The 26,963-nt window shown below is 53.6% G+C and overlaps 2 protein-coding genes across 6 annotated transcripts in view; one reads left to right on the top strand and one right to left on the bottom strand.

Annotated features, from left to right (window-relative positions):
- The window catches only part of ATXN2 (ataxin 2), a 31,561-nt gene extending 23,092 nt beyond the window's left edge, over positions 1–8,469 (top strand). For 3 of the 5 annotated variants that reach the window (XM_063315425.1, XM_063315420.1, XM_063315421.1), the window contains 7 exons: positions 709–893; positions 1,397–1,529; positions 3,865–3,918; positions 6,025–6,164; positions 6,322–6,549; positions 7,100–7,271; positions 7,720–8,469. In XM_063315425.1, coding sequence (XP_063171495.1) covers positions 709–893; positions 1,397–1,529; positions 3,865–3,918; positions 6,025–6,164; positions 6,322–6,549; positions 7,100–7,271; positions 7,720–7,745 — 938 coding nt within the window. In that variant the 3' untranslated portion in view covers positions 7,746–8,469. The remainder of the gene's footprint in view (positions 1–708; positions 894–1,396; positions 1,530–3,864; positions 3,919–6,024; positions 6,165–6,321; positions 6,550–7,099; positions 7,272–7,719) is intronic. The other 2 variants (XM_063315424.1, XM_063315422.1) reach the window with 1 other exon arrangement.
- A 351-nt stretch (positions 8,470–8,820) lies between these two features.
- The window catches only part of SH2B3 (SH2B adaptor protein 3), a 33,899-nt gene continuing 15,756 nt past the window's right edge, over positions 8,821–26,963 (bottom strand). Inside the window, exons 3-8 of the mRNA XM_063315483.1 lie at positions 15,776–15,877; positions 15,200–15,288; positions 13,755–13,849; positions 13,187–13,401; positions 12,520–12,691; positions 8,821–11,770 (exon numbers count right to left, since the gene is read on the bottom strand). Of these exons, the coding sequence (XP_063171553.1) occupies positions 11,463–11,770; positions 12,520–12,691; positions 13,187–13,401; positions 13,755–13,849; positions 15,200–15,288; positions 15,776–15,877 (981 nt within the window). The 3' untranslated portion in view covers positions 8,821–11,462. The remainder of the gene's footprint in view (positions 11,771–12,519; positions 12,692–13,186; positions 13,402–13,754; positions 13,850–15,199; positions 15,289–15,775; positions 15,878–26,963) is intronic.

The raw sequence follows: 26,963 nt of genomic DNA, 5'->3' as shown, positions 1-26,963 counted from the left end.
GAGAACTGGGGTAGATCAACAGCTGGTGGCGGCGTGGATCGGGTCCAAAAGGCTTTAGATCCAGGGAATCCAGCCAGCCTTTTGGATGAGCCCCTGGCACCGGGGGTTGCTCTCGGAGGGGATCTTGCAGGCCCCAGGCAGGATTTCTAAGGGCAGAGCTGTCTCCCAGAGCTGGTGCCCTTTCTTTTTTGGAGCGTCCGAACTGCCTTTTGAGGGGCTGCAGAAGCGCAGTCTTAACCCTGTGCCTGGGAGAGTCCTGTGGACTAATCCTAAAATAGTTCAATCTTCCTTTATCGAACCAATTATTTTGCATTTTTAAACAGCCCTACCAAGGCACGCACTCAAACTTGCGTCCTTCCACTCTCCCCCTTGAACGTAGCAGGTGGCTCTTTTGAAACCAGAGTAGGGGCGTTCAGGCAGGGACACAACTCCCTTGTCTGAAATGCCAAAAGATGAGGTTGGTTCCCTCCGAGGCTCCGCTCCCTTCTCCTTTGGGATCCAGCACACATGGGGGGACCTGCCGCCCGATTGCGAATGAGAGAACGGAACGGGCAGATCACCCCCCGAATCGGCCACCATCCCAGCGCTTCAGCTGAGCCCGGAAGGGCCAGCTCTGCAGCGGGAGGGAGTCATGGCATGGAGGGGGGCTGGCAGGGGGCTGGCAGAAGACGGTGCCCTCCTGAATGTGCCCTTCCTTTTTCTTCACAGTAGCCAGTATGCCTCAGCAGCGGCAAGACCAGCACCCCCAGAATGCCATGATGCACCCGGCCTCTGCCGCTGGGGCCCCCATGGTCGCCACGCCGCCAGCTTATTCGGCCCAGTATGTCGCCTACAGCCCCCAGCAGTTCCCCAGCCAGCCTCTCGTCCAGCACGTCCCCCATTACCAGTCTCAGGTACGGCTTTTGCCCACTCCCTGCCTCTCAGACTGCCTGCGGCAGCCTGCTATAAACCTCCACTCTCCGGGTCAGGTGGCACCACCACTCAGAGCCCCCCCCCCCGCACCCCCGGCACAGCCACTGGATGGCAAAATGTTTCAGGGAACAGAATGGGCCTGCCTGCTTCACGTTGCTGGTGGGCTTCCCCGGCGGGTCCCTCCCTCTGTGCCAGCGGGGCTGCCATTTGGAGGGAGGCCCTTTGGCAGATCCCGGTCCTCCCTGGACCGTATTGGGAGGAAAGGCCGCTGCTGTGCCCCGCTGAATGCCAGCCTCGCACTGCGGTGCCAAGCAGCAGGGTCCCCACATCATCACGGGAACAGAAAATCTGCCAGACAGCTTCCGATCAGCGGGAGGCCAGCCTGGCTTCAGATGGGGCAGGGGCCCTGATCGAAGGCCCCTCGATTTGGGGCAAGGGCCCTGTCGTTCTGGCCCTCACGACCCGTCTCTCCTTCTCCATGCAGCACCCTCACGTTTATAGCCCTGTCATTCCGGGCAACGCTCGGATGATGGCGCCGCCGGCACACCCACAGCCTGGCTTAGTTTCTTCTACCGCTACCCAGTACGGTGCCCACGAACAGACACATGCGATGTATGGTAGGACGACATGATTTACATTCTTTAAAAAAAAAAAACCTTTAATGCCTCCCCCCCACCCATGCAGGGCAGCGCGTTTGCAGAGCTGATGAAAGGAAACAGGCGCTTTGTGTTTTGAGTTTGTTCGGGAAAACGAAAACAAAAACCTGTTACGATGTTGGTTTGAAGAATAAAGTACAGTTCTAAAGCACGGGCAGTTGTGGCCACTGTGTCACCGTCTGAGTCTCTGATCCTTCTGCAGTACCTCCCCGGGGCGTGCAGGACCTAGAACACCTCCACCTGCCTACCCGAGCCTTTCTAGGAGGCCGACGGATGGCCGTGAGCCGCTCCCCACACGCTGCTGCTGGCGTGTGTGAACTGGCCGCTGTGGATTGCAGGCTACCGTGGCAGAAGTCGCCTTGCAGATCCAGGGGCTGTCGAGCAGAGGGTTCCTGCCTGTCTCTAGCCACAGGTAACATCCTGGCACAGAGACAGCGGGTCTCCCTTCGTGCTCAGCCCCCCACCCCACCCCCGCCGTCCTGCCACCCCAGGAACAATCCCTGCTTCTTGGTGGCTTCAGCTGGGCTGCTGAAGTCACGTGCCCGCAGGCCCCCAACCACAGGCAGGAAGCGCTCAGCCGATTCTTCAGCCATGAATAGCCCTGTGTTTGCGTCCTGCCGCCCACCGCAGGCTCTGTGAGGGGCCTTCGCTGTGCTCGGATATTCCCAAGGATACATGTCAGCAGCATCTCCCTGGGGAAGTTGGGGAAGGCCGCCATCACTCCAGCTTGTAGGCTGAGAGGAATTCCTTGGGACTGGCCTGCACTCCCGTTCCCTCTTCTTGGCGGGCTTCTGGGCTGCTTTGTAGACCTCCCCCTAAGAGGCTCTTTCGGCCGCGGAAAGGTTTTTTGGTTCTTAGCCTTTGGGACAGCTGCTCAAGGTCTGGGTTTTCTGCCCAGGGGCTGCCAAAACGCCCGGGCCTGGCACCAGGGCCATTTTCAAGCAGGCAGCCCAGTTGGCGAGGGGCCCAGACCGTGGCGCTCCTGGTCAGGAAAATGCCGGGTCCCTTCCCTGCACGAAAAAGCCCCCAGATCCAGTCATCTCCATCTCCAGGCACGTTACGTTCCCCATGTTAAAACTCCCCGTAGTTTTCCCATATCTCCTGTGAAAATTTAACCATCTTGTTGACTCTGTCCCAAAAACAGCCTGCACAAGGGGGGGGGGGCAAAGAGTTGAACTCACTGTCTGCACACGGTGAAACCCCTTAACCAGATTCACCCACAGGCTGTAGGAGGACCAGTTTTCGCGGAAGGGGCTCAGCAGCCAGCTTTGCCTTGACCAATTAGATTGCCTCTGTGGGTGATAATCAAACCTTTGAGATGAAAAAAGGGTGGGAGGTGTTTCTGGGGGCTTCGACATTTAGAAGGGCTGAGGGGTTGCTGCCGTGTAGGGGCACCGTCGTGGCGTTGATGCGGTGCTCCAGCTTAGCATCCTTTATCTTTTTGGAAAGGGTGAGCTGGGAGGTCCTCGTTAAAATCTCAGTCAAAATCTTAGATTTCGGGGCGGTCCTCCTTTTTCGTCAGCACTCAAATGTGTCTCCCTCTCATAAAACTAAAATGTGGGGGCGGCCCTGATCTGTGCACAGATTGCTGGACAGATGGTGTGCCGAAACACTGAAGAAATGCTAAATATTCCATTCTTCCTTTCTTTGGAAGGAAGCTGAGAGATGATGCTTTCATGGACTGTATCTCTTGCGGTCCATAAAAGTCGTAGCTGACAAAGAGAACAAATGTCTTTGGTTCAGATTTACCCTAATCCACGCACTTCAATAGCTCTGCGAACAGCAGCAGCCGTTAGTCTTAAGAACTGAGCGGTTTGATCCAAAGAGTGAGCAGGCCCTGCATCGTATCCCGGTCCTCCTTCCACCTTTGTTTTCTATGTCTAATTTTCTCTCTCCAACTGGCTCGCTCTCTGCTGAAAATGCAATATGATGAGCTAAGCAGGGGCTCCGCAGGGGGAAAAGCGAGCTGGGTTTACGAAGGGAAATCCGGCTTCCTGGGATCATAATCGGCGTATTCCTCTTCGTTGCAAATTGCTTTAAATACTTTTGAACCCCATTTTTCCTGCTGTGGTTACTTAATAGTATGTAAAATGACTTTAATCATGGACATGTTAATAGTAACGAAGACCGGCCGATGATCATAATCGGTTGGAGACAGTTTTAATTCTTTTTTTAAAATTGCAAATCGGTTTCTGCATGAAAACAATAATTGACTGTTAACCTTTCCAGAAGACTGGAAGTGGTGCTTTAATCTTGTGGCATGTGTCTAATTTCCCTTTCTATTTCCCAAATCCAGCATGTCCCAAAATACCCTACAGCAAGGAGACAGGCCCTTCTTTCTACTTTGCCAGTGAGTTGGGTTTTTTTGTACTAACTTTGATGTTATATGTTGAACGAATCTGTTGGTAGAACAGGCCCGTGGAACAGATGCCCTTCTGTCTTTGCCCCAAACCTCCTCCCTGCACAAGGAGGCTTTTTTCCTCCAGTTGGTGAGGGGTAGTGAATTTGGAGAATATCCAGAGAGGCTGAAGGGAGCTGTCAGAGGGATATTTGGTTCTGTTGAGGAGACAGCGCAGGTCAAATGACAATCCGTGCTGGGTCAGCTGGTAAAAACAGGCATGGTTGGGTAAAGCCCTGCTTGTTGGCTTGCATTTTCCTCTCTGCTAAATTTTGCAGCGCTCCCTGGTGTTTTGGGGCAGAATTTCCAGTGAAATGGGGGAAATGGAGACTGAAAAGGGCAGGGACGGGGAAGACGCCGCTGTGAGGGTCGAGGCCAGGAACCTCTGCATGTCCTGCCCCAGAGGCCTCAGCATGGACCAGTTTCCTAACCAGAAGGGACTGGGGGAGGTTTCAGGACAACGCTGAGCAGGGAGGGAGTCGGTGCGTGGTGGTGTTGGGTTTTCGTGCTGCAGCCTCCTCTTGACTCACCAGTTGTGTCCTGACTGTGCCCTCCAAGGCAGCATCAGACTCCCCTGGGATCCTTGCTGGAGGGAGGGCGCACGACCCCTTGGGGGGGACCTGCCCCTGGTGTCTGTTGCCCGCCTCTTCCCTCGGGCAGCCCCGCCATGCAGGTTTAGTGCAACGAAATGCCTTTCAACCGGGTGATTCCATCGGCTTCCCTTTGTGCAACGAAGCCCGTGGCACACCTAGGACGGGTGGGAAGGCATCGCTGGGACCATTCATGCCGTGAAAGAGGCCTGGGTGGGCTTCCTACTGTTTGGGCAGATCTTGACTGCCATTGGACTGCGTTTGGCAGTAACTGGCCCCAATTGTGGTTGGGTGTTACTCTGTGCCCACCTTTGCTGCATCCCACCAGCGGAATTTCAATTGGTGTTTAATCTGGCTGCCCCCTTTCCCCCTCCTCTTACACTCCGTGTCCTGCTGCTATAATAGCCTCCCTCCTGCCCGCCCCCCACCCCCGAGTAGCCCTCGTGGGTTCTGCAGTTTCTGCATGTTCCCTTCTTTTTCCTTTGTTCTTGCTGATGCGCAGTTTTCAACTTCCCCCCGCTCCTGTGCAGAACGATGCATCCAATTGCTTCACTGAGGAATCAGGCTCCATTGGCAGTATAGAGGTGGGGGGCGAGGGAGCCCACCTCAGCTGATTTCTGCCCAGGGGGAGGCAGCAGCATTTGCGGGTGGAGCTTGGGAGATGCCAGGGCATCGTTCTGCCTGCCCTTCGCCCCTCCGTCCCCCTTCTTTTCCTGGGGGGGCGTGCAGCGAGTCTGAATGATCTGACAGGTGAAAGACAAGGAAGTTACTCTGCGTGGTTTTCTTGGCACGGTAACTGGAGATGCGGATGGCAGCCCCGGGTCGCCTCCCCTGCATTCTGGGCCTGTAGTTGCCCTGCGGGGAGCTTGGATCTTCTTCCCCACAGCTGGAACACGATGGCCTGCTGCTGCTTCAGGAAGCTCATGTCCCTGCCAGGAGGTTTTTGCTGCAAACTGGACTCCCAGCAGGTCCTTCCTCTCGGTCTGCAGAAAAGGTTGGGGGGGGGGGGCACTGAGCCAGCGTTTTGCACTAGGAGACCGAAACATGCCACGCAGAGGGCTGCATGCTCACCTAGTCAAAAGCTAGGTGCTCTACTGGGTACCCCTGCCCAAGAAAACCAGGAGGGGGGATTTTTGCGGGAACAGCGTCAGCTTGAGGGACAAGGAGCCGGTGGCGATTCGCCCCTTTGTGGCCGGGGCTGCAAGGCGAACGTCCACCTTGGGAGGCCTGACTCCTGGCAGCCTTGCGCTTCCGTTTGGGGCCCCCGCGGCCTCCCCCAGCAGAGCTCTGCGTGCTAAGAAGCAGCAGGGTGGAACAGAAGGGGTGACTGCCCCCCCCCCCGTTTAGCCAAGACAGGGCGTCACACCTGAAGGGGGGAGAAAGCGGCTCCTCAAGGCTGAGGACACTCCAAGGGCTGCCTGGACGAGGTCGCCTTTCCCCATTCCTTCCCCTCTTTCTTTCCCCCCAGTTTCCACTGGTCCTCTCGCTCAGCAGTACGCCCACCCCAGCGCCACCCTGCACCCACACCACCCGCAGCCTTCGGCCACCCCCACCGGGCAGCAACAGAGCCAGCATGGGGGAAGCCACCCGGCGCCCAGCCCAGTGCAGGTAAGAGCCCCCCCGGCAGTGTGTGGGGCGGAGGAGATGGGCGCTCGGTGGGTGGGCAGCAACCAGGAGAGGGGAGCGCGGCAGAGTGCTCTGGGGAACGCACGTCCAGCATTTCTAACCACCGTTGAGGCCGTGTCCTTCTGCCTGCTCTCCGCAGCCCCACCAGCACCAGGCGGCCCAGGCCCTCCACCTGACGAACGCCCAGCAGCAGTCGGCCATCTACCATGCTGGCCTCGCCCCGACACCCCCCTCCATGACCCCCGGCTCCAACGCACAGTCCCCACAGAGCGGCTTCCCGACAGCGCAACAGACCGTCTTCGCCATCCACCCTTCCCACGTTCAGCCTGCCTACGCCAACCAGCCACACATGGCCCACGTCCCCCAGGTAGCTGAGCTCCTTTCCCGCCATTTAGGCCTGTTCCGCCATGGCTTCCTGAAACCCTCCTAATGGAGAACCCAGATTGGACCTGGGTGTAGAGCTGGGCTGGGGGTAAGACTGGTGGGACTCTGCTTTTCAACTCTCCTTTCCCTGCTCTGGCCTGTTACACGCTAGCTGCTTGTGGGGCAATGAGGAGAGGGAGGGAGGGAGGGATCCTGGGCCCAATGACCCAGTTGACCAGCGGGCTGCCCCTGTAGGACATGCACCCTTCGGGCAACCGGGATCAGAAAGTTGCAGCCCATAGTGAGTCCTGACTGAGATTCATCTGTGAACCCCAGGACAGACCGTCTAAGCCAGTGTTTCTCAACTGTGGGAACTTGAAGATGGGTGGACTTCAACTCCCAGAATTCTTCAGCTAGCACTGGAGAATTCTGGGAGCTGAAGTCCACCCATCTTTAAGTTCCCACAGTTGAAAAACACTTTCTAAACAGAAGCCCCTGGTGGGAAACCATGGCCCTCAAGGGGCGTCTCTTAATGGCCTTGCTCTTTCTTCCAGGCCCATGTGCAGTCAGGGATGGCGCCTTCCCACCCCCCTGCCCATGCTCCAGTGATGCTCATGACGACGCAGCCACCACCCGGCGGAGCCCAAGCCGCTATTGCGCAAAGCGCACTGCAGCACATTCCAGTTTCAACAGCCACACACTTCCCCTATATGACGCACCCTTCAGGTGAGCACTGTGCATGCGCCGTCAGTGTGCCTGCCAAGGCCAGGTGGGCAAGAGAGAGAGAAGGAAGAGGTTCTACCAGGTTGGGCCCAACAGAGGGCAGGAGGGCGGGCAAGTTTCCTGCGAGCCTTGGTGCCACCCTGAGCATCATGCTTCTTGCTCTGCTGGTGCTTGAACTGCCGTATCAGACTCACCCTGCCGGCTTCGTTGTTCAGAGCCCTACTGGGTTTGTGAAAGTTGTTCCAATTTCTATGAGCTTCATCTTTTCCTCCTCCCTGTGCCCCCCCCCCCCCGTTGAAGAAGAGTTGGGGGCAGGAAAGGAGGGGAGGGGGAAGGTCCCAAGATTTGAGCCATTGTGAGACCCAAGAATTGCTTAAATTTGTTGGGCTTTGAGTTGTTCCTCCCATTTAGATCTCAACATTTGCCCTTTTTCTCTCCCTCTCTCTCACAGTTCCCACTCACCATCAACAGTTGTAAAGCTGACTTGGAGTAACTGAGGCTGGATCCCTCTCTCTTTTTTTTTTTAAAGGCCAAATACCCTTTTTCTCCTGCTTCATCCAACTCGGAAGCACAGAAACAAAACAAAGCAAAACAAAAACAAAAACTAGTATTTCACTTATTTTTAAGGCGAAAAGAAAGAAAAGGTGTAACGTCCAGTAGAAACGCTCAGCTCACCTTTCAGTGGGAGAAATTTGGACTGAGTCAAAGGCATGTTGATCCCTCCTGGGACGATTCCATGATTCCATGTGTTGTGTCAAAAACTAAAACAATCCTGACCTCCTGCCCCGGTTCGCTTGCAGAAAAAGAAAAACTGGAAAAGCTATTTATTTTTTAAAACAGCCCTTCAGAGTTACGAATTCATGAGCTAGAGATGAAGCGACAACAGCAGTTCTTGTTGCCGTTCTCACTAAAAATAATAATAGCAAATAGTAATCACAAAAATCAAGACTCTAAACAAAAATCCCTTTTACCGCTAACTAAACTTGAAAAGAGGTTTGGGGGGGGAATCTAATTGTCAAATGGATATGGATTTATTATTTATAAAATCATGCTCAAGGGGGGGATAAAACCACTGTCACAAGGCAGCGGTGCAACTTTTAAGTTAAGAGGAAACTTACTTTGTAGATAATATAAAATAAAAACTAAAAAAATAATAATAAAAATTAAAAAAAGTTTTAAAAACTGACCTTTCCTACTGGCATCTGTGCGGTGTATTCTTGTTCCCTCTGCATTTTTTCTTGTTCCCTAAATCCGTGGGCGTTCATCTGAGCAGCTCGAGGGAGGACCGGCCTTCAGACCCACAAGCCAGGTTAAAAGCTGGTCTGTTTCTGGCCCCCCAGCTATTAATGGTAGAGACCCTGGGCAGGTTGTCCTCTCCTAAAAGGTGCAGCTAGTTTAATCTTTTATGTTTAGCAGAAAGTATATTTTATGCAGATTCAGTGGATGGATATGCCGACAAGCGGACCCTGCCATAGCGGGGGGGAAACGCTAAGAATTCAGATTCAGTGGACAGGAACAACCAGGCCTTAGGGGATCTTAGAACCACCTATGAAAAAATCTCTGTATGGTTTATTTTAAGGTAGGAGCACATCTGAATATTTTAGCAGTCCTTAACAATAAGTTACACGTACGTATGGAAGGAATATGCCGGAGAAGTTCTGGAAGTGGGCCAGAATGCAAGGGGGGCTGAAAAAGAACACACGCTTTTTTCCTCCTCAAAGGCCTATTTGGTTTATTTAGTTTTAAAGAACCAAGCGGCGGGACCTGCTCGCACGGCTGCTGTCCCTGCAGAGGCCAACTTGCTGGATTCCAAAGCTGGAAACGGCATGCGGCAAAAAGAAGCCATGCGAGTTGGCGCTGGGGGCTGGCAACTCTGCCACCCCTCTCTTCTTGTGTGGAACAACTGCGGCCCAAGACGGTGGGGCACCAGGGAACAGAGGTAATTCTCTTAAACCCTGGCTTGAATTCTGCCAGAGGCGCAGATGTTTTCAGCAAAGGGTCTGGAAAACGCATTTAGCCCCCATTCCGCCCATGATCCAATGTAAGCGAGTTTAGAAAACTAGATTTTGTTCCACTCTTCCAGAAAGCTTTGGAGCGCCATTTATTATCCTTAAAAAAAAAACCTAAAAGATGATCTCTGTTAGCAAGAAAAGGGGAGTGGGAAGAAACTGGAAGCCCGGTGAAGTGGGGGAAGGTAGCTGGAGTGCAGGCTGTTGAGGCACAGATCTTGAGGTTTGTGTCTATTTGAGGCTCTCCTGGTTGTTGTTTAGGGTTTCAAAGACGCACCAGGTAGGAAGCACAGATGTTATTGCTCTTAAACAGTGTTTTTCCACCTTAGCCATTTGCAGATGGGTGGACTTCAATGCCCAGAATTCCCCAGCCAGCATGGCACATGCAGATTGGCTCCCAAAATGTCAACAGTGCAGGCCAAGTGTTCATTTGCCCTTCCCTGGGCATCAGTAGTTTGAATTTGCCCTGAGAGCTGAAGGACAGACACTGACTTTTGGCAGAAAAGGCCAAACTCCTCCTCCCTTTGGTAAGTGATTGCAACCCTGGCAGACTATTATCACTTCCCTGTTTCCCTTTCAGCTTCCTGCTGTCAACTAGATTAAGATGGTTTGCGGTGGCTGTTTTTCGGCCTACGGTTCCTCCTCGAAATGCACATGGTTACTGTGGGAATTGGGAAGTCCACCCCGCCTGTACATAAGCCCTGCTGCATGTGACGAAGGGGTCACAGGGCCTCCTCCTGCCAGGCCTTCGAATCCCACCACCTCACTGGTGGCAGGAGGCTGCCTTGGGCAACCAGAGAAGGAAGACAAGGATTTGAATCTGCAACAAAAATCGGCTTCTGAGTCCAAATGCGTCGCCCGCCAGTGTTGGGTATTTTTCGTCCCCCAAATTAAGTTTTTGGCTTCTGCCGTTGCCCTGTGGATGGCAGAGGACCTGCTTGCTCTTTGCAAAGAAGAGGGGCTGGCGATGTCATGCACTGTTGGAAAGGGGCTAGTTCGGGCGATTCCTGGGTTTCTAAGACGTTGGTTTTAAGGCATCCTTTTAAAGTAAAGGAAGGCGCTGGGTGCAAAAAAAAGGAGGGGGGCAGAAGCGTTTTTTCTCATAGGATTTTTGAAGGAAAGCAGTGGCTTCTGAAAAGCCTTCCCGGGCAGTTTGATGCTTGCCTTGGGGAAAGGAAGGAGGGAGGCCAGTCTCCTGGAATGGAATGTGCTTGCTGGCCCATTCAGGTTTTCGCTTGGCAGCAGCCAAACAGAATTTGGAGAATATTAGCTGTTGTTATCCAAGGGTGTCTGGGGCATGTTTTATGCGAGGAGACAAGTGAGAATGGCATCTGCTACTTGTCCTTGGTTGGTTGGTTTTAACAGCCAAAAAAAAAAAAGGGGGGTGGCATGCTGTTCACAATATCTGAGCCAAGTTGTCTGACTTCAGTGGGACTTCCCCATAAATTGAGATGGGCTTGCATTTGAAAAGGAAGCAGCATTGGAGGGCCAGTGCTGCTGTTTAGGGAGGTAGCTGGAAATGGAGACCGGCATCAGGCAGAGAATGAACCGGCGTTGCTCAAAGAGGCCGTAACAGTTGACTGGCACAACTGCAGCCTTGCCCACAAAGGAAGAGCAATTTTCGGAGGGTGGGGAACAAGGTGGTAAGATCTGGCGACCGAGGAGGTGGCGGCGATGACCGGTCAGGCCGCCCACAGCCGCCTGCTTTTAGTCCCCCTTGAGGGCAGGAACGTAGCGCTCCGGAGAAGCCCTGCGTGGAGATTTCTCCTGGAGAACCCCAAGGCCTTAGTCCAGTGACAAGACAGGAGAAACGGGATGGGAAGCAGCAGGGAACTGGGGTGAGGGATTTGGCCTCCCTTCTGTCGTTATTCCCCCACCTGCTGCCCCACTTTCCTCCCGCTTCAGAGGAAAGACTGGGGTAAGGCACCCAAATCAGCCACTGCAAATATCGTACGCAGCACTAAGAAAGCCAAACGCAAAGGAAGAGGCGTGTGCAAACCGACGAGAGACGGGGAAACACGGGCCGAGGAGGTCCTGGAGCAGGCCTGACCTGGCCGTCCACCCCGAAGGGAGCAAACGCCCAGCCTCACCAACCAAATGCTAAACAAGCTCGAAGAGGGCAGAGTTTCCGATACCGTCCTTCAGCGTCCTGGGCAAAAGCCGCGGGTGGCCTCATCCTGCTGCGTCAGAGGGACGTGTACTGGTTGTTCACCGCCCGCAGGCGCCCCCTGCCCTGCGTGTCCACCTCGTAGTCGCTGTCCCACCGACGGGATGCAGGCGTGGGGGACGGCACAGCCGTGCCGTGGCCGTGCCGGAGGTTGCCAGCCAGTTCTTCCGGAGGGGGCACGAGGTGGAAGATCTGCTCCGCGGAGTGGTGGTGAAGGTTGTGGGCCAGGTGGATCCGTGGACAGCCAGCCGGACTCAGCTGCACGAAGCTGACCTCAGGACAGCAGTGATGGAGCGAAGGAGGGAGCGCGGCCACGTGGCTGGAGGCTGCGGTGGTGGGAAGGAAGGGGGGGAAACAGATGCACCAGATGCATGTGCTTCAGGCTCTGGGGCCACTACAAATTCTGCATTCAACAGAGCAGTGTTTCTCCCTTGGTGGCTTCAAGATGTGTGGACTTCACCTCCCAGAATTCCCCATGGCTGGCTTGGGAATTCTGGGAGTTGAAGTCCATGCATCTTAAAGTTGCTGAGGTTGAGAAATACTGGTCTATGAGCTGGCAGAAAAGTATGCTGGCATAATCGCTTGCCACCCCTCTCACCCAAATGCTAACGGTCCTCCCCTTCTCAAAAAAACAGCACGTGCGGCTATTTACGAAGGAGGGGGGCCCATCATAATATCCAGGAGCCTGCCCTCTTGCCCTCGGGGGCTTGCAGCCAAAACTGTTGGTGGCATCCCTGGCCGTTTGGGGCCCGGACACACAGCAGCGCGACTCGCTTCCCTTGGTTTCATGTGCACACGCCCCTGAGAATGACGGCGACTACCCCACCAAAGGGAGCGCCATCGCTTGGCCCGAGATGTTGAATCTCCTGTTCTGGTCCCCAAACTCTGTTCTACGACGACCCTGCGTCTTAACGTTCAGAGCAACCCCTTCGCCTTGGATGACCTGGAGGCTGCCAGCACTAACCGAGGGGTTCGGTAAGTGCCAAAGTGGCTGAACAGAGCAACTGCTCCCTGGCAGTCTCCCGCTGCCACCCGAGCCCGGGAGGGCCAAACCGGCCCTTGCGGGGCGTCTTACCTTGCACGGGCGGGACGACGACCACGTGCCGGGAGAGCTGGACGTTGCAGGTGGTGCCGCACTCCAGGGGGATGGGGCAGTGCTGGAAGTGGTGCAGCATGTCAAGGATGGAGGAGAAGTGCAGGTGCTGAACGCGGCACTGGCCCCGCTCCGTCAGCGAAAGCCGCAGGTGCTGGCAAAGGACCCAGAGGTTACCCTCTGCCAGTTCGGTTTGACCCAGAGGACCCCCAGGATGGCCAGCTGGGGACAACTCCTTCACCCTCCCTAGGGACCCTACTTTCTAGGCCTTGGCTTTTAGATTGCCATGAGGACTAGAAGCTTTAGCTCAACGGCTGTCCATCTGAACTCCCTTTTGGTGCAGTTACCGAGGCCTTGTTTCCAAACAAACTAGTTCTTCTGGTTTTTCATCTGCCTGTCTCCTAAAGTGCAGCTAAGGTGAAGAATTCACTAGAGCAGCACTTTCAACCTTGGCCACTTTAAGATGGCTGGACTTCAACTCCCAGAATTCCCCAGCCAGCCATCTTAAAGTTGCCAAGTGAGACATGCGAAGCCAATGAGGGCGTAGCATGTTGCATGACCAGGGTAAGCCTGCTCCGTCCGAGGCTTCTCCAGCCTCGCTCCCGGCCACCTGTTAACCAAAAGAAAGCCAACTGAGCCGATGGGTCACCTTCGCTTTTCCTTGGAAGTTGAAAGTGAGGACGTATTCTCCCCTGCGGGTTTCGCTTTGCCGGATGAGGAAGACCCCGTGCCCTTCGAGGCCTTGCAGCTGGACCAACTGGGCTGCCTTGACCCGAGAGATGGGGCCGTGGAACCAGGGGAAGGAGGACAGGTAGTGGTCGACCCGCTGGCCGGGCTGCTCCGTGGGCCTCGAGAGCAACACACCTGGGGAGGGGGAGCAGGCTTCAAACTGCTGGCATTAAATGTTTAACCCACAACTAATTAAACCACCTCATTTTGCATTCTTTATTTCAGGACATAAGGAAAGCCTTGCTGGGGCTCGAGAGAGATCCCCCCAGGCTGGGTGTGCAAGACCCTGGGCTTAACCTTCGCCATTTTATTTCTAGTCATCTAAACAGGTGTAATTTAACCCGCCAAAGGAAGGCTTCACATTCATCAAACTATCGTTGCTGCGGGGCCCTTCCTACCTGCTTCCCCCCCACAGAATGATGAGGCCCAGCAAGTCCCCTTTGCATGCTGCCCCTTCGCCCCCCACCCTGCCCCCCACCCCCAGCCACCTTGGTGCAGGGAGTCAGTGCTGCTGTTGGCAGGGCTGGGCGTTGTGGCCTCCGAGTGAGGGTCCAGGGTCCCCTCTAGATGGGCTCCTTCTGATCTGAAAAAGAGGAACATCGCCAGATGAAAGAGCCAGGCTGAGAGTGAGGCGGGCGGGGGGTGACGGCTCGCAGAGGTTAAGACTCCGAGAAAGCAGCGGCAAGGCCTAAGGATGCTCCCTACCTTTGACTGGGTCTGGCCAGGAAAGAAAGATGCGGAGATGCACCACGGGGCTATCCACACAGCCAAAATGCTGCCACTGGGGGAGAAACTAGAAAATCCGAAGCCAGGTTGGGCGGAGACCTGAAGCCAACCCAGCCGTGGGCCGTGTAGCTGAACCACCAGCCACTGTCCACACCGTGTTGGGGACTTTTCAGGGGGCACAAGCACCCCAGTCCCGGAACAGCGACCCTGGAGGACTTGCAAACTGCTCTTCTGTCTTTGCGAGAAGTTGACCCCTGCAAGGCAGGGCTGCCGCAGGGGCCTTTTCTGCAGTTCAGGTGGCAAAACTCTCCGCTGGCAGATGAAACCCTTGCATGCTCTCAGGGGCAGCTTCACCTACATGCATGCCAGGCATCTTGGCACTGATCATAAGCTTCGGGTAGATTTCACAGCCTAATTATGTTGCTCCGGACACAGAGCTGACGCTCGCATTGTGGTCAGTTCTTTTACAGACTCCGAGTTTGGGGCAAAGGGAACGTGGCTTGAGTGGATGCTGGGTGGTGGTAAGTTTTTGTCACCTACGAACTTTTGCCCGATGGGTCTTGTCCCCACCCCCAGCACCCCTTTGCTTAAGGAAAGAGGAGGCTAGTCCTCATGAAGTGTTGATAAAAAGCTTGAAATCAATCCTACATTTTTCTTGGGTCTTCCAATCTGTCCAGGGCCCAATTATACCAAGTCTCGGCCTGGAATCAGCATATGAAACAAGAACCAACAAGAGAGACTCTGAGTGCGCTAAGAATGTGTTTCTTCCCTGCTGCAGAGTGGCACCGGGCCTTTGATAATGCTGGCTAGCCTGGTGTAGCTCACCTTTCTAATAAGGTGGATTCTCGGCCCTGTATATTCTCAGAACAACCTAGTAAGAAGAGCAAGTGGCTTAAAATCCCTAAAAAATCTTTTTGGCTGAGCCAAGAGGAGTGAAACTTGGGGTCTGAGGTGGATTCCTGTGCACTCTGGCTCTGTCGGACCATAAAGCAAAGCCCAGCACCCAAAACCCTCATTTCCACAGTTACTCTGCCTTTAACAAAAATAAAGATGGCTATTGTTTATTCTGAGGGTTGTCAAATCCCAAAAGCCTCACCCGTTTGAAATGGTGCCTCAACCTTAAGGCCGCCAGATGCTTCGTTCGTGCCAAGAAAGCCGCTTTTTCAACGCCTGACTGGAAAAGCCGCACGCGCCAAGCACGACTCACCTGGGGAGGCCCTGCTGAATCTCGGCTAGCCAAGCGGCCAGCTGTCGGTCATCTCCAGCCTCAAATATTATTTCTGTGGACGCGTTTACCTATGTGGCAAGGATTTGGGGAGGGGGGAAGTTAGGGGTTAAACCCGCTGCAGAGACAAAACCAGGCACACACCCCTCTACAGATAAAAAGGGGGTGGAACTAGTTCTCTGGTGGCCTCCCCTTCCCCAGGACCACATTTCTACTCTCTGGAGTGAAAGTCTGCTCCGCGACCCTTTGGGAACGTGAGCTACGGGGGGGCTGTCTGGGCACACAGACCCACGCGGGGGCTGCCTGGGTTGGCAAAGGTGTCTCTGATTGTGGCTGCAGACAGCCCCCTGCCCCGGCCCACCTGATTATGGCAATGACTTCTGGGTTTCATTAGCATCCCACCCCACCCACCTGCGTCCTGCTTCCTGGAGAGAAATCCTGCCTCTGGGCATAGCCGTCCAGGAGTGCAGAGGAACAAATCCCCGGAGCACCAGGTGGGGAGAGTCCTGCTTCCTCCCTGTTGGGCCCTGACATGGCCGGGGGGAGGGAGCATCTCACCTTGACCACAAAGGTGTGTGGATGGTCGGGCATCTCCAGCCGCGTGCACGCTCGGGTTTCTTGGACCGCCAAGCACGGGGACTGCAGTTTGGGCCTTGAGCTCTGCCGAGAGAGGAAAAGAACAAGCCAAGGTGAGACCTGGTTGTATCCCGGCCCGCGGGACTAAGAACCTATCGCCTCTCATCCGGTTAAGGGGTCCCTGAACACGGCCGGTCCGTGAAGCCATCACTGCCGGCCCGTGTGGATGGACGTTCGCACAAGGCGCCTTTCAGCATAACATTTGGCAGATGCCGGTTGCGTGAAGAAGCAGGCCCTCAGCTCCCACTCATCCTGTCCTCCTCTGCTCTCCTTTTTCTTGGCTGCAAAACTAGCAAACTGCAAAATGCTTCATCTTGCTAAGGAGAGGCCCTTGGTTGGGTTCCTTCGCCACCCTTTTGCAGATCAGACGCAACTTGGCTTGGCTGAAGGGATTCACAACAGAAGCCGCCTGCAGGAACCCGTTACTCTGAGAGTAAGGGGAAGGCACAGAGTGAGAAGGGCCCTTGGGGCCCGAGCAGGAAAACGAACAAACGGCCTGTGACAGCCGGTGCAGCACATCAGAAGAGGAGCCTTGCGCTTCAAGACAAACTCTGATTTCTGCGTAAGATTTAGTGGATCACGGCCTATGTCTGGGTAGCTGGAAAACCAAGGAAGTCCTGATCTGGATCTTCTTTCCACCCTGAAGGTGCCTCATCTGCACTCAAGTGGACAGGTGATAATCCAGAACATTATAGGACACATCATCCCTGGGAACTGTGCAGAGCATTTGAAAATGCGGAACAAGATCAAGCTTTAGCATTAAGGACTGCGGCTAATGCAGAAACTGCCCGCTGGGCTGAGAGGGCTTGGATGAACGCTCTCGTTTGGAAAGGGGAGACACTGAGGATGCAGGGTCTGGGGAACCCGGGGACGAGAGCGAAAGAGGGACTCCAACAACCAGGAGGACAGCAAGACGGCTGGGACAACTTGGGACAGACAAAATCTCCATTTATTCCCAGCCCTGACTCTGCCCTCTCCTTGGATGTTTGCAACCCCCTTTTCCTGGCCTGGAAACTAAGTAGCGTAGAGCCTACTTAACACTTGGCTGGAAGCCACCTTTCCTGGTCTATGGAGTGCAGGGGAAACGTAAAAGAATATCCTTGAAGCAGGCAGCTAGGAGCTGAGAGCAATCCATACATGCACACACACAAGCGAAGGATGGTTTTAAGAAATGCTTGCTCCCAATCTGTGATGGTTACCTAACTGATGCTTTAATGGGCGTTGAGGAGGACACGATCCCAGATCTCACTCCGTTTTCTGAAAAGTGGGTTGTTGGGAAAGGGAATTCTCACCAGGGGTCCCGTGGAAAGCTGCTTAAAGCTTCCGCTTGCCTCCCCTCAGAAATTGCTTGCACGTTTATGCATAAGCAGAAGAACGCGGAACACATTATAATCAAGCCCTGTCACAGATCACTAACCCCGATTTATTGAAGAAGCCACAGCTGCCCGGGTTCCACACAACACAACATGCGAAGCCAGGAAAAGCACGCTACGGCTTAGCCGGATGTGTGAGAGCCGGGAGATATTGTCTCCCGTGATGCCTTCTTCAAAACTGACCCAGGCCAGGCCCTTTCCACCGCTTGGAGAAGAGGGGAGGAAATGAGGCTCTTCCCCAGCAGCACCTGGTTCGTTCTAACCAGTGGGCCTCTTGAGCAAAAAAAAGATGGGCTAGGGTAGCATCTGATGCCTGGACCCTCCCAATTCTGCACGGACAGATTACACCAACGTAATTCATTCTAATTTTGCTCCACCCTGGCATCCTGCCCTTTGGCCGCATATAATCCTCTTACGCCACCAGCATATTTTGGCTATTTTGAGATCTCCTCAAGACCCCTAGAACTGCAGTGAGCAGGGCTGGGACCTGTGCTTTCCAGGGCATATTTTTAGCTGAGATTTCCAGGGCACTGGGTGAAACATCTGACCTGTTCAGCTCTCCAGCAGTGCAAAACTGGAAGCGGTGCATGTAAAGCTTCACGCCAAGTAACTTGACGGTCCTCTGGTTGGTTAACACAGCCAAGAGGGCGTGCAATCTGGAACTGGTAGTGCCACTCTAATCCTCCTTCACGGTCCGAGACTGCCAACCTCCCAAAGACCACAACCAAAACCAGCATGGAAAAGGGAGACCAGCTCAGGCCAATTCCTCTCCGTCGGATGCTTCAGGCCTGACGGGTCCTTCCCCAGCACTCGTGACGCCGAGGGCCCAGAGATGATTCCACAGAGGCAGGAATCCAGCCCCAACATGGGTTTTCCAGACAGGCCCTTTCCAGCCCAGCTCAAGGCCAGCCCTTGGGTTTTTCTGCAGAAGGGAGCCCTGGCACACTCCTCTTGGTTTCGGGGGGGCCGCATGATTCACGGGGGCTGAACAAGCTGGCAGAGCGCAGGCTGGGGCTGGTCGTGGCAGTGCAGGAGAGGGCTCAAAGGGCTCCCAGCTCACCCCGGCCAGGCTACATCCTGGCACAGCATCACCCGCATCACTGGGGCAGGGAAAGGCTTGCCTTGGCGGTTCCAATCACAGTCGGTCAGAGCAGCAGCAGCAGCAGCAGCAGCAGGGAAGTCTTCAGATTCCAACATCTGTGAAGCCGCTCAGGGAGGGAGGCCAGTCCCCCCCTCAAAGAGGAGCAAGATCCGTGTCATGCTCCAAAAAAGGAGAGCAAAGGAAGAGAAAGGGATCAGGGGCCCTCGGGACACCCAGCTGAAAACCTGGGCTGCAAAATCGCTCGTGCGTGTCTGGCCTCCGGCATCAAGTACCCTTTTAAGCCTTTCCGTCAACACAAAGTTCTCAGGAAAACCACACTGCAGATGGTTAAAAGCAGCTCTTAAGAACTGTTTTCTCCAGAGCCTTCGATGCTCTGGGTGTGTGTCAGTATCCAGGCCTACTTTTATTTATTTTTCACCTTTTGCCTCTGCGTAAAACAAACTTGAGAACTGGCCCAGGCTGAGCTGGTAAAAGCAGGCTGGGCGGGGTGGGAACCAAGACCCAAATAGGGCAGCCTGGCCGTATCCGGTCGATTCCCAGGGCTTCCTGGCCAAGGGGGCATCTGAGGCCAAATCCCAGATTCCCATCCTACAAACAGCCCCTCGACTTGCCTCTAATTCTCCCTTGGGGGGCCAGCCCCAGCATTCCTTCAAGGTGAGGGGGGCCTGTCTCGCACCAGGGAAACCCACCACGGGAGTCAGTGGTGCAGGAAAACAATACCCCTATTAAGAATGCTGGGATTGTTTCAATTCTCCGCTTATGGGAAACTCGGCAGTGCCAGGCTGGAGCGAGGGGTGCAGCGGAGTCCCGTGGGCCTGTAAAGGAGTGGAGGGGGAGGCCCTGGCCATCCCCAAATATCCCAGCTCCCCGGTCAATCCAGGGCTCGCCCACTTCTGCCCTCTGCCTGCTCCAGGCTACATCCATTCCAGGTTTCATCTCCTCCTGGGGATTGCGGGCCAATGAGTCACAGCCGGTCTGCAGTTAGGAGCCAACAGCAACAACAGCTGGGGGGAAATGGGGGGGGGTCCAGATTGCTTAGCTCATGCGGGGGGGGGGGAGGAGCAGCTTTTGTGTGGAAAGCCAGAAAAAGCCATTCCGTTTACAAGTTATAATACGCTCCTGGTTTGTTTCCCTCTGCTTGCTTCCAACAGATCTGGCAAATCTTCTGGCTGGAAAAACTGATCTGAAAAACGTCTTTTAACATGAAGGAAAAAGAAGTGGAATCCAAACAAACTCAGGATGTTGCCGCATTTGTTGATCCTGTGTGCTCTTTGCCAGCAGGGGCGGCTGGTGCGGGACCCCTGCAGACAAGCCACGCGGGCCCGGAAAAACGTCTGTCCGAGGATCCCAGCAAATAAGCAAAGCCTTTTTTCTCCAAGCTCACAGCCCGCCTGAATACAGATAACGCAAAACATTTCCTGCCCCCCCACTCCGAGTCTATGCATGAACCAGAATGAGATGGCAGGAGAGGCTGCGGCCTTCAATTATTCGGGGAGACTGCTTTTCTGAATGTTCCTTGGAATTAATCTCTTTTTAAAAACCCTGCAAGTAGAAATCTAATTCCTCAGGGAAGAAGTCGCTCTCCTGGCGCTGTTCCTTCTATGCTCTTTTTCTATTGGCAAGGAAAGTATATAAAGCCAATTTTAGGCAAGGAAGGGAGTCACATCTTTAAATGTGAATTCAAGTAAAATTCCATGCAAACAGAAAGCCAGTATGGGAAGGTGACAGCTCAGCTCCCTCACTCTCCTTTGCCGGTTGCTGGAAACGTGTTCCTTGTTGTGCATATTGAGAAGCAAAACTTATCGCAATCCCTGCAACTAGATGTGGGAGAAGCCATTTGGTGGCACAGCTAGAGACATATTTCAAAATTGGGGGGGGGGGCTATGAGCCACAAACTGGGGTTCAACATTTTCCCCAAGGCTCTGTGCCAGTCACCAGCTGAGATTACTCCGATCCAACCAAATCTTTCACAAGGTTTTGCAGCTACTGGTCGAAGCACCCCAAGTTCAAATCCTCACATCTGGGGTACATGGCGGTGGGGAGGGGGCATCACAAGCCCAGTCTCCTGGCAGAGACACTTTGCCTAGCCTGGTGTTCTCCAAGCAAAGGGATTTCTGTTTCCCCCCCCCCCCCCGAGCAAAAATATTCACCCGCTGGAATTGGAAAAGAATGTGTGATACACCTGAAGGGGGGAATTTTGGATGCCCACCTGACATCTCTGCCCTTGCTGTGCTCAGAGGGGGAAGCTGTGACTAGCCCCCTCCTTAATCCCCATTCATCCCCTAACCGTTTGGGAGCGTGTGCACCACCCACTGTATCACAGCCCAGAAGAGAGGGAGGGAGGGAGGGAGGAAGGAAATTAATTTTCACTGGGCCCAGTAAGAACCATTCACTTTTGCAGAAGTTCCTCCAAATGGCATCCTGGAAAACAAGACCCACAGAAAAGAAGGGAGCCAACGTGTTTGGTTGGGAGAGATAAAGAGGCCGGCACGCGGCATTAACAGATGCCCAGCAAAACAGAACAGAGCGTCCTTTTGGTGCACAAACACCCAAAAACACCCTGATGGCATGAAAAAAACAGGGGGGAAAAAACCTCCAACGGGGAGGAGAAGAAGGCAGGCCCTGTGACTCTCTGCGAAGAGGAAAATCAACAGGAATGGGGCAAACCCCAAGGAAGGGCCATAATGCGCACAGATGCCCCAGTTAAATGAAAAGGAACTCGGGCATAAATTATTTTCTTTTCAACCTGGGCTGCTGGGGTGGGTGGGGAGCAAAGGAAGAGTGATTGCAACCACCTCTGCGGGTGAGGTTGACCGTTTCCAATTCACTTGGTGGCGGCACCGGCCCACCCCGTCCTTGGCCGGAGGCAGAGCGCAACGGTTGCCCTGCCGGAGCTTCTAAGCAAAACCTTCTCTGGCCCCCGGATGCGTGGGACTCCTTGCCCCTCATCTCCCTCTGCCACCCCCCGGCCCGAAGAGGCCCTGCAGCCCAAGGGGGACCCAAGAGCCGGGGGGGCCAGTATTCCCAACGCCTTAAGGGCCACGCCACGGGAAGGGGGGCTCCTGGGGGAGAACTTTCGGAAGACGGCCCCTCTGCGCCGAGACCACTTCCCACATCTGAGCCTCCAATCATCGCGGCACATGAAACAGGATGGCCAGGAAGCCAGAAACACGCTCAAGTTTACTCTCGGGAGCCAAAGGAAATGCCTCTTCTTGCTGACCAGGCCTGCTCTGCTGAATGTGTAAGCAAGGCCGGGCTGATCGTCTTTTGCCCTGAAGAGTTTAGACATTTTCTTGGAAAAAAAAATTCCAGAGCAGGATCTTCGACGCAAACATGCCTCACCCTGGCTGTCCCATGGTGGGAGGAGAGCCGGGCTAATTGCTGGCGGCACCTTTTCCCTTTGTGGGAGCCCTGCCTTTTAATAATATTTATTAATCAGAGAGGGGGCTACTGGATTCCTCCTGGTTTTTTTCCCAGCCATCACAGCTGAACAAGTAATTGGGGAGCTACGAACAGACAGCTAGAAAGTTGATCCATATTTTGCTTTCAAACATAAGGGAGGGTCAAGGAACTGAAGTTAAAATTTACAACCAGACCACTGAAAACTGTAATTCCAAATCAAGGCATTATCTTTAAAATCTGCTGTTCTTCTTAAAGCTATTTTGAGCCTGGTTTGCTACCATAACACAGCATAAAAAACAACAGATCAGGGGCATCCTTTCCTTCTAAGAGTGAACGTCAGCAATTATTCAATTACAAATCAGCCTTTTCCTTCCTCTTCCTTCCAAATCAGCTTTTTAACTTCCTCACCTCCATTTGAACACGGAGCTCCTTATTAAGTTTTTGGTAGCAGGCAAACCTCATTTATAATTGAAGCTAATTAGCAGACTGAAAAGATTTGATGTACTCAAAATATGCTTGTGTCACTTGACGGAGGAAAACAGATACTGGAGGGGACAGATGGTTAAACGTTAACTGCACCAGCTCAAAATCTGAACTTGTTTTGCAAGGACAAAAAGGTGCAAAACCCAACAGGCACATCTGCAAAATCCTACCCACTTCCACAGCAGCAAGCTCGCTCGCTGGGATCTGAAAAGTGGGTCAGTCTCAACTCAACTTACAAGACCACTGAAAACTTGTAATTCCAAATCAAGGCAGGTATCTTTACAATCATTTATCTTTAAAATAAAAAAGAATGAGGGATGAGTTCACAGCAAAACGAAAGCCTAAACAAACTAACTCTTGAGTGAAAACCCTGGAGATTCCCAGTCTTCCTTCATGGTCTCCAGATCTCCAAACAGCAATCAGGATTCAACTGGTGGAGGCCCCATGCTAGGGCCTCTATTAATTTATTCTTTTGCTTCTGTGGGAGTGAAGGCAACTTTTAATGGTACACCGTCTTCCTTCCCACCTGGAGCTCAGCAGGATGCTTTCTAAGGGAAGTCGCCTGTGCTTACAGCTCAGAGTCCAGTCACAATGCATGGCTACCTGTCTTACATTTACCAGGTCCTACCTGAACCTCCTATTTAGGGAATCGGTTCGATGTGGCAATGACCCTTTGGCATGGGAAGGAATGAGGGATGAGTCACAGCAAAACGAAACCCTTCTTGGGAAGCACAGGCTGCTGGAACATATGTCTGAGTGGAAAGCTGGACGCCTAAGGAGTCTGCAATGGAGCCCCCCCCAAAAAAAAACTGGAAAAAGGGGTACAGATGGAAGGTGGGAGTGAGTACTGCTCACAAGCAGGGCTAGGATTCAGCTATGCTTCTTGGTTCTACGGATGAGCCTTTCCCAACAGGTGTCCTTCAGACTCACAGGACTACAACATCCATTGTTCTACCCCATCAGAGGGCCGGGCATTTTCCCAGCAGCAGCAACCACAAAGAAGGTATGGCCATTCCCTTGGCGAGCCTTAGCACCAGGGCAGAGGTTTCAGAGGCTGAGATGATGCCCTCTGCAGAAGGTTTGGGAAGAACAGCCACGGCTGACCGGGGAGGGACGCTCTGCAGGCCAGGAGCCAGATTCAACTTCCTGGACCTCCACGCAGGGTTGAGAAAGACCTGCCTGGAATCCTGAAGTTCAAAACAGTTCTGGGAAAAGCTGTTTTCTGTCTTTCTCCTGCCAAGAGTCTCGGAGGCCTCTCTGGTCAAATGCCTTGGTTCGCAAGTCAGCCCATCTACCCCAGGATTGCCCAGACACTGGGAGAACGAGAGGGGACAAACAGGAGGGGAAGAAGGGAATTTTATCACTGCCACTGATGTGCTCCACCTCTCCAAAGAAAGGCGGTTTCCAGCAATCCTATTTTAAACAGAGCTTAGAGAACAACTTAGCATTCAAGGAGGCCTCAAACATCATTAGTCAATCATAGTTAGACCCAGCCTTTCCTCAGGGAGCAACACCGTGCCCCACAAGCACCCCAGGTGACTGGCCTAGCATCACCCCACGATTCATGGTCGGAGAGGGGGCTTCCTGGCCGAAGTCCAACTCATGACCCAAGACCCTGGACAGGCTCCGACGTCCACCCTGATCAGAGACAGGACGCCCTGGTGCTCCTGCAGCCACGCCTTTGTGGACCCAAAGCCGGGCCAGAAAACGGACGTGGAGCATTTGCCACCTTTCCCAGTCCGGCATCTGGGACAAACAAGCAAGGGGAACTGGAGTGGCGGCTGACGGCTAACTGCCCCCAGTGCATTCAAGAGCACTTCACAGGAAGAGCCAGCCTTTTTGCCCAGCCTAATCAATACCACTTACTGATTTACCGATGCATGCCCAGCCCAGCTCTGCCCTGGGCATGCACAAGGATCAGACAAGCTGGTCTCCAGTCCCCCTGCCCCGTCTCCTCCGTCCCTGGCACAGCACCGCGCCTCACCTCAGAACCCACTTTCGGCCACGTGTGTTCTCGGGAGGGAAGGAAAGGAACTAATTCGAAGAAACAGTGATTCAGAGAAAGATGAACCTCAACGCCCTTAGAACTGAAACGGGGAGCGAGAGAGGCCGGGCTCACAGAAAAGGCAAGTGCACAGGAGGTTTGCAGAGAACAGTGGAGGCCTCCTGCCGATAGGAAGCACAGGCTTCATGGAAGCACCTCACGGCACGCCGGGACACCCTTTCCCCAAAAATCTGGAGGAGGTCAAGACCTTCAGAGGCTCAGGGGACCTTCACAAGTGATGGATTGCTTATATCCGAGGGTTTCTACGTGATCTAGTTCCACCCGAGCAGCAGAAAAAAAGAAAAAGAAAAAGAAAGCGGCTCCCGAAGGAGTATTGTACCAAGTTTCTAGTCCTCTCCGCCTGGTCCTGGAACCTCTGAAGTCAATGCAAAGATGGTAGCAGCTGAGCAAAAGCAACTCGTTTAACCCAGGTCAGCCCAAAGCAGAGGAGCTGCATTTGCACAATGGAGCAAGCTTGCTTAGTGTTAACCTTGGTTAGGAGGGTGTTGTGTTTTTTTAATTACTTACTCAGCCCATTTGGCTACTTTAGGGCTCAAGGCAGATGCAGAAAATGGCCGAGGTCAGAAATCTGATGAAATGTGTGGAATGAACGTCCAGGACCCACCCTAAGCTGTGTCATCGACATTTTGGAAAGAGACCCTGAAAGGAAGCCAGTGGCTTCATGTGATTTGTTCCCTGTGCCTTCCCCATCGGGGAAAGGAACAGCGGCTGCAGGACTTGGCACAGTTCACAAAATCTAGCTTGCCCCTCTCCTGGCTGGAACCAGACTGGTTGCAGATCCACAGTTTTGACCGGAAAGGGGACTGCAAGGTCAGACCAAGGACGCCGCTACCAGACTTCCCTTTGCTGCAAAATTCTCCCAGTGGCAGTTGCATAACCCAGCAAAACAAAAGTGCCTATTCAAGTCTTCATAGCAGATCATCCCCTTGCATCTCCATATTTTAAAGATTAAGAAAAAAAATCACGTGCTTTGCCACCTCACCACAGAAGTATCCTTAACATTCTCTTAATCCACCCCTCTTAATCGCTCCAGATTTGCCAGCTGTGCCCGAGCGGGGTCAAAACTCAGAATAACGTCCCGGTCTGTACTGTTTTAAAGGTCAGCACCTACCAGATCCATGTACCAGCTGGGCCCTTGGAACTTGCGCAGTGCCAGATAGGACGGAGGGCGGCAGGGAGACGGGGGATCCAGTGGGTCTGCCTCCTCCGGGCTTGCCTTGAACGTCAGCCCTTGGCCCCCTCCACCCTTCCTAACCAGCTGGAAGGCAGTTGGGTAGAGTCTCTTGGTGCTTTAAACCCAAATTGTTTCAAAGGGTTTTAGTGTTTTTCATACTTTCCCCTGTCTGGGGTTTATCAGCTGGGCTTTTGGTTGCAAGACTCTTAAGTGATCAGCAATACAGAAATGAGTAACAGAATATAATATGATCAAAAAAAGAATCCAAAAGATGCTAAGGAACCGCCATCTAAAACAGCCAACATCCCACGGCCTCCCAGCCCCAAAGGAGCAATGGGGGAGATTGCTTAATACAGTATGAGAGGATTTCGACTTAAAAGAAAAACCCATTCGTGACAGCCTCTGAAAAAGGGGGGCCTCAACCCCCCCCCCCCACTCACAGCAGGCATCCTTGTCCAAACAGCGTCCTTGCTGAAAAAGAACACTTCAGGCCATTTATATATTCAGTGCCAAAGACGGTTCTCAGGAAACAAAAGATCCAAAACTTTTGAAATCTCTCCCGGGAGCAGCCAGCAGAGGGAAGTTCCTTGTTGCACTGATAAAAAACAGAGGGAGAAAAATTGTCTTTCCCACCCTGGGGCCTTGATGTGCTGGACTACATCCCCAGATGTGCTGCCCTCGCAGTCTCCAGGTTGCTGGACTACATTGCCCATCACTCTCAGCCTGCACAGAAATGTGCAATGTCTCCTGGAGAGACCAGCCCGGGAAAGCCGAAAGCATAAGGCGAGGAGGCCAGGCGGCATCTCAGGCTGGCTGCGAAAGGGCCAATATTGTGTTACTAAAAAGTCTTGAAAGAAAATGAAAACGCGAAGCAAAGTGAAAACCACACACTTTCATTCTGCTTGAGAGAGAAACGCTTTTTCAGCCCGGGGCCTCATGCTGCGACTCACTCTCTGTTCTTTCAAAACAAAACCATTTTCAGGGAGATAATTTGATTGTGGAAAAAAAGGGGGGGGGGAACCACGAAGATTGAAACGTACAATACCTCTCCTGCTCTAAAGAAGAATCATCCTAGCCGTTGTCGGCAGCTGTCTGCCCAAAGGCCTCAACCGCCCCCCAGATGTTTGGCCCTGGGGAACAGCTGTGGATGCCAAAGGCCCTTCTGCACGGGGACGCCTTGCTGCCATCTTAGGACCCTGCACCCAAAGGGGAAGAAAGACCACCATAGGCCTGGGAACCGTTTGGAGGCAGGTGCCCACCCGGGGCCTCGCAATGCGCCCAGCAACTGAGATGTGGGAAAGCCGGAGAACAGCTGCAAGGGAGCCGTGGGGCTCAGAGGGGTGGGCCACCGAGCAGGGAGAACGATTAACACAGCGACAAAGTGTTAGCAACAATCCTACCATGGGGAATAGGTTAGCTCCATGCAGTCCCTGGGCATCAATTATACAGCTCACCCCTTGGTTGCCCAGAAGTGATTTTGGATTAAACATGGAAAATGGAGGATGAAAGTC

The sequence above is a fragment of the Candoia aspera genome, chromosome 15, assembly GCF_035149785.1.
Source record: "Candoia aspera isolate rCanAsp1 chromosome 15, rCanAsp1.hap2, whole genome shotgun sequence".
Taxonomy (NCBI): Eukaryota; Metazoa; Chordata; class Lepidosauria; order Squamata; family Boidae; genus Candoia; species Candoia aspera.
Note: the sequence above shows the minus strand (reverse complement) of the source record. Positions and strands in the feature narration are given on the sequence as shown.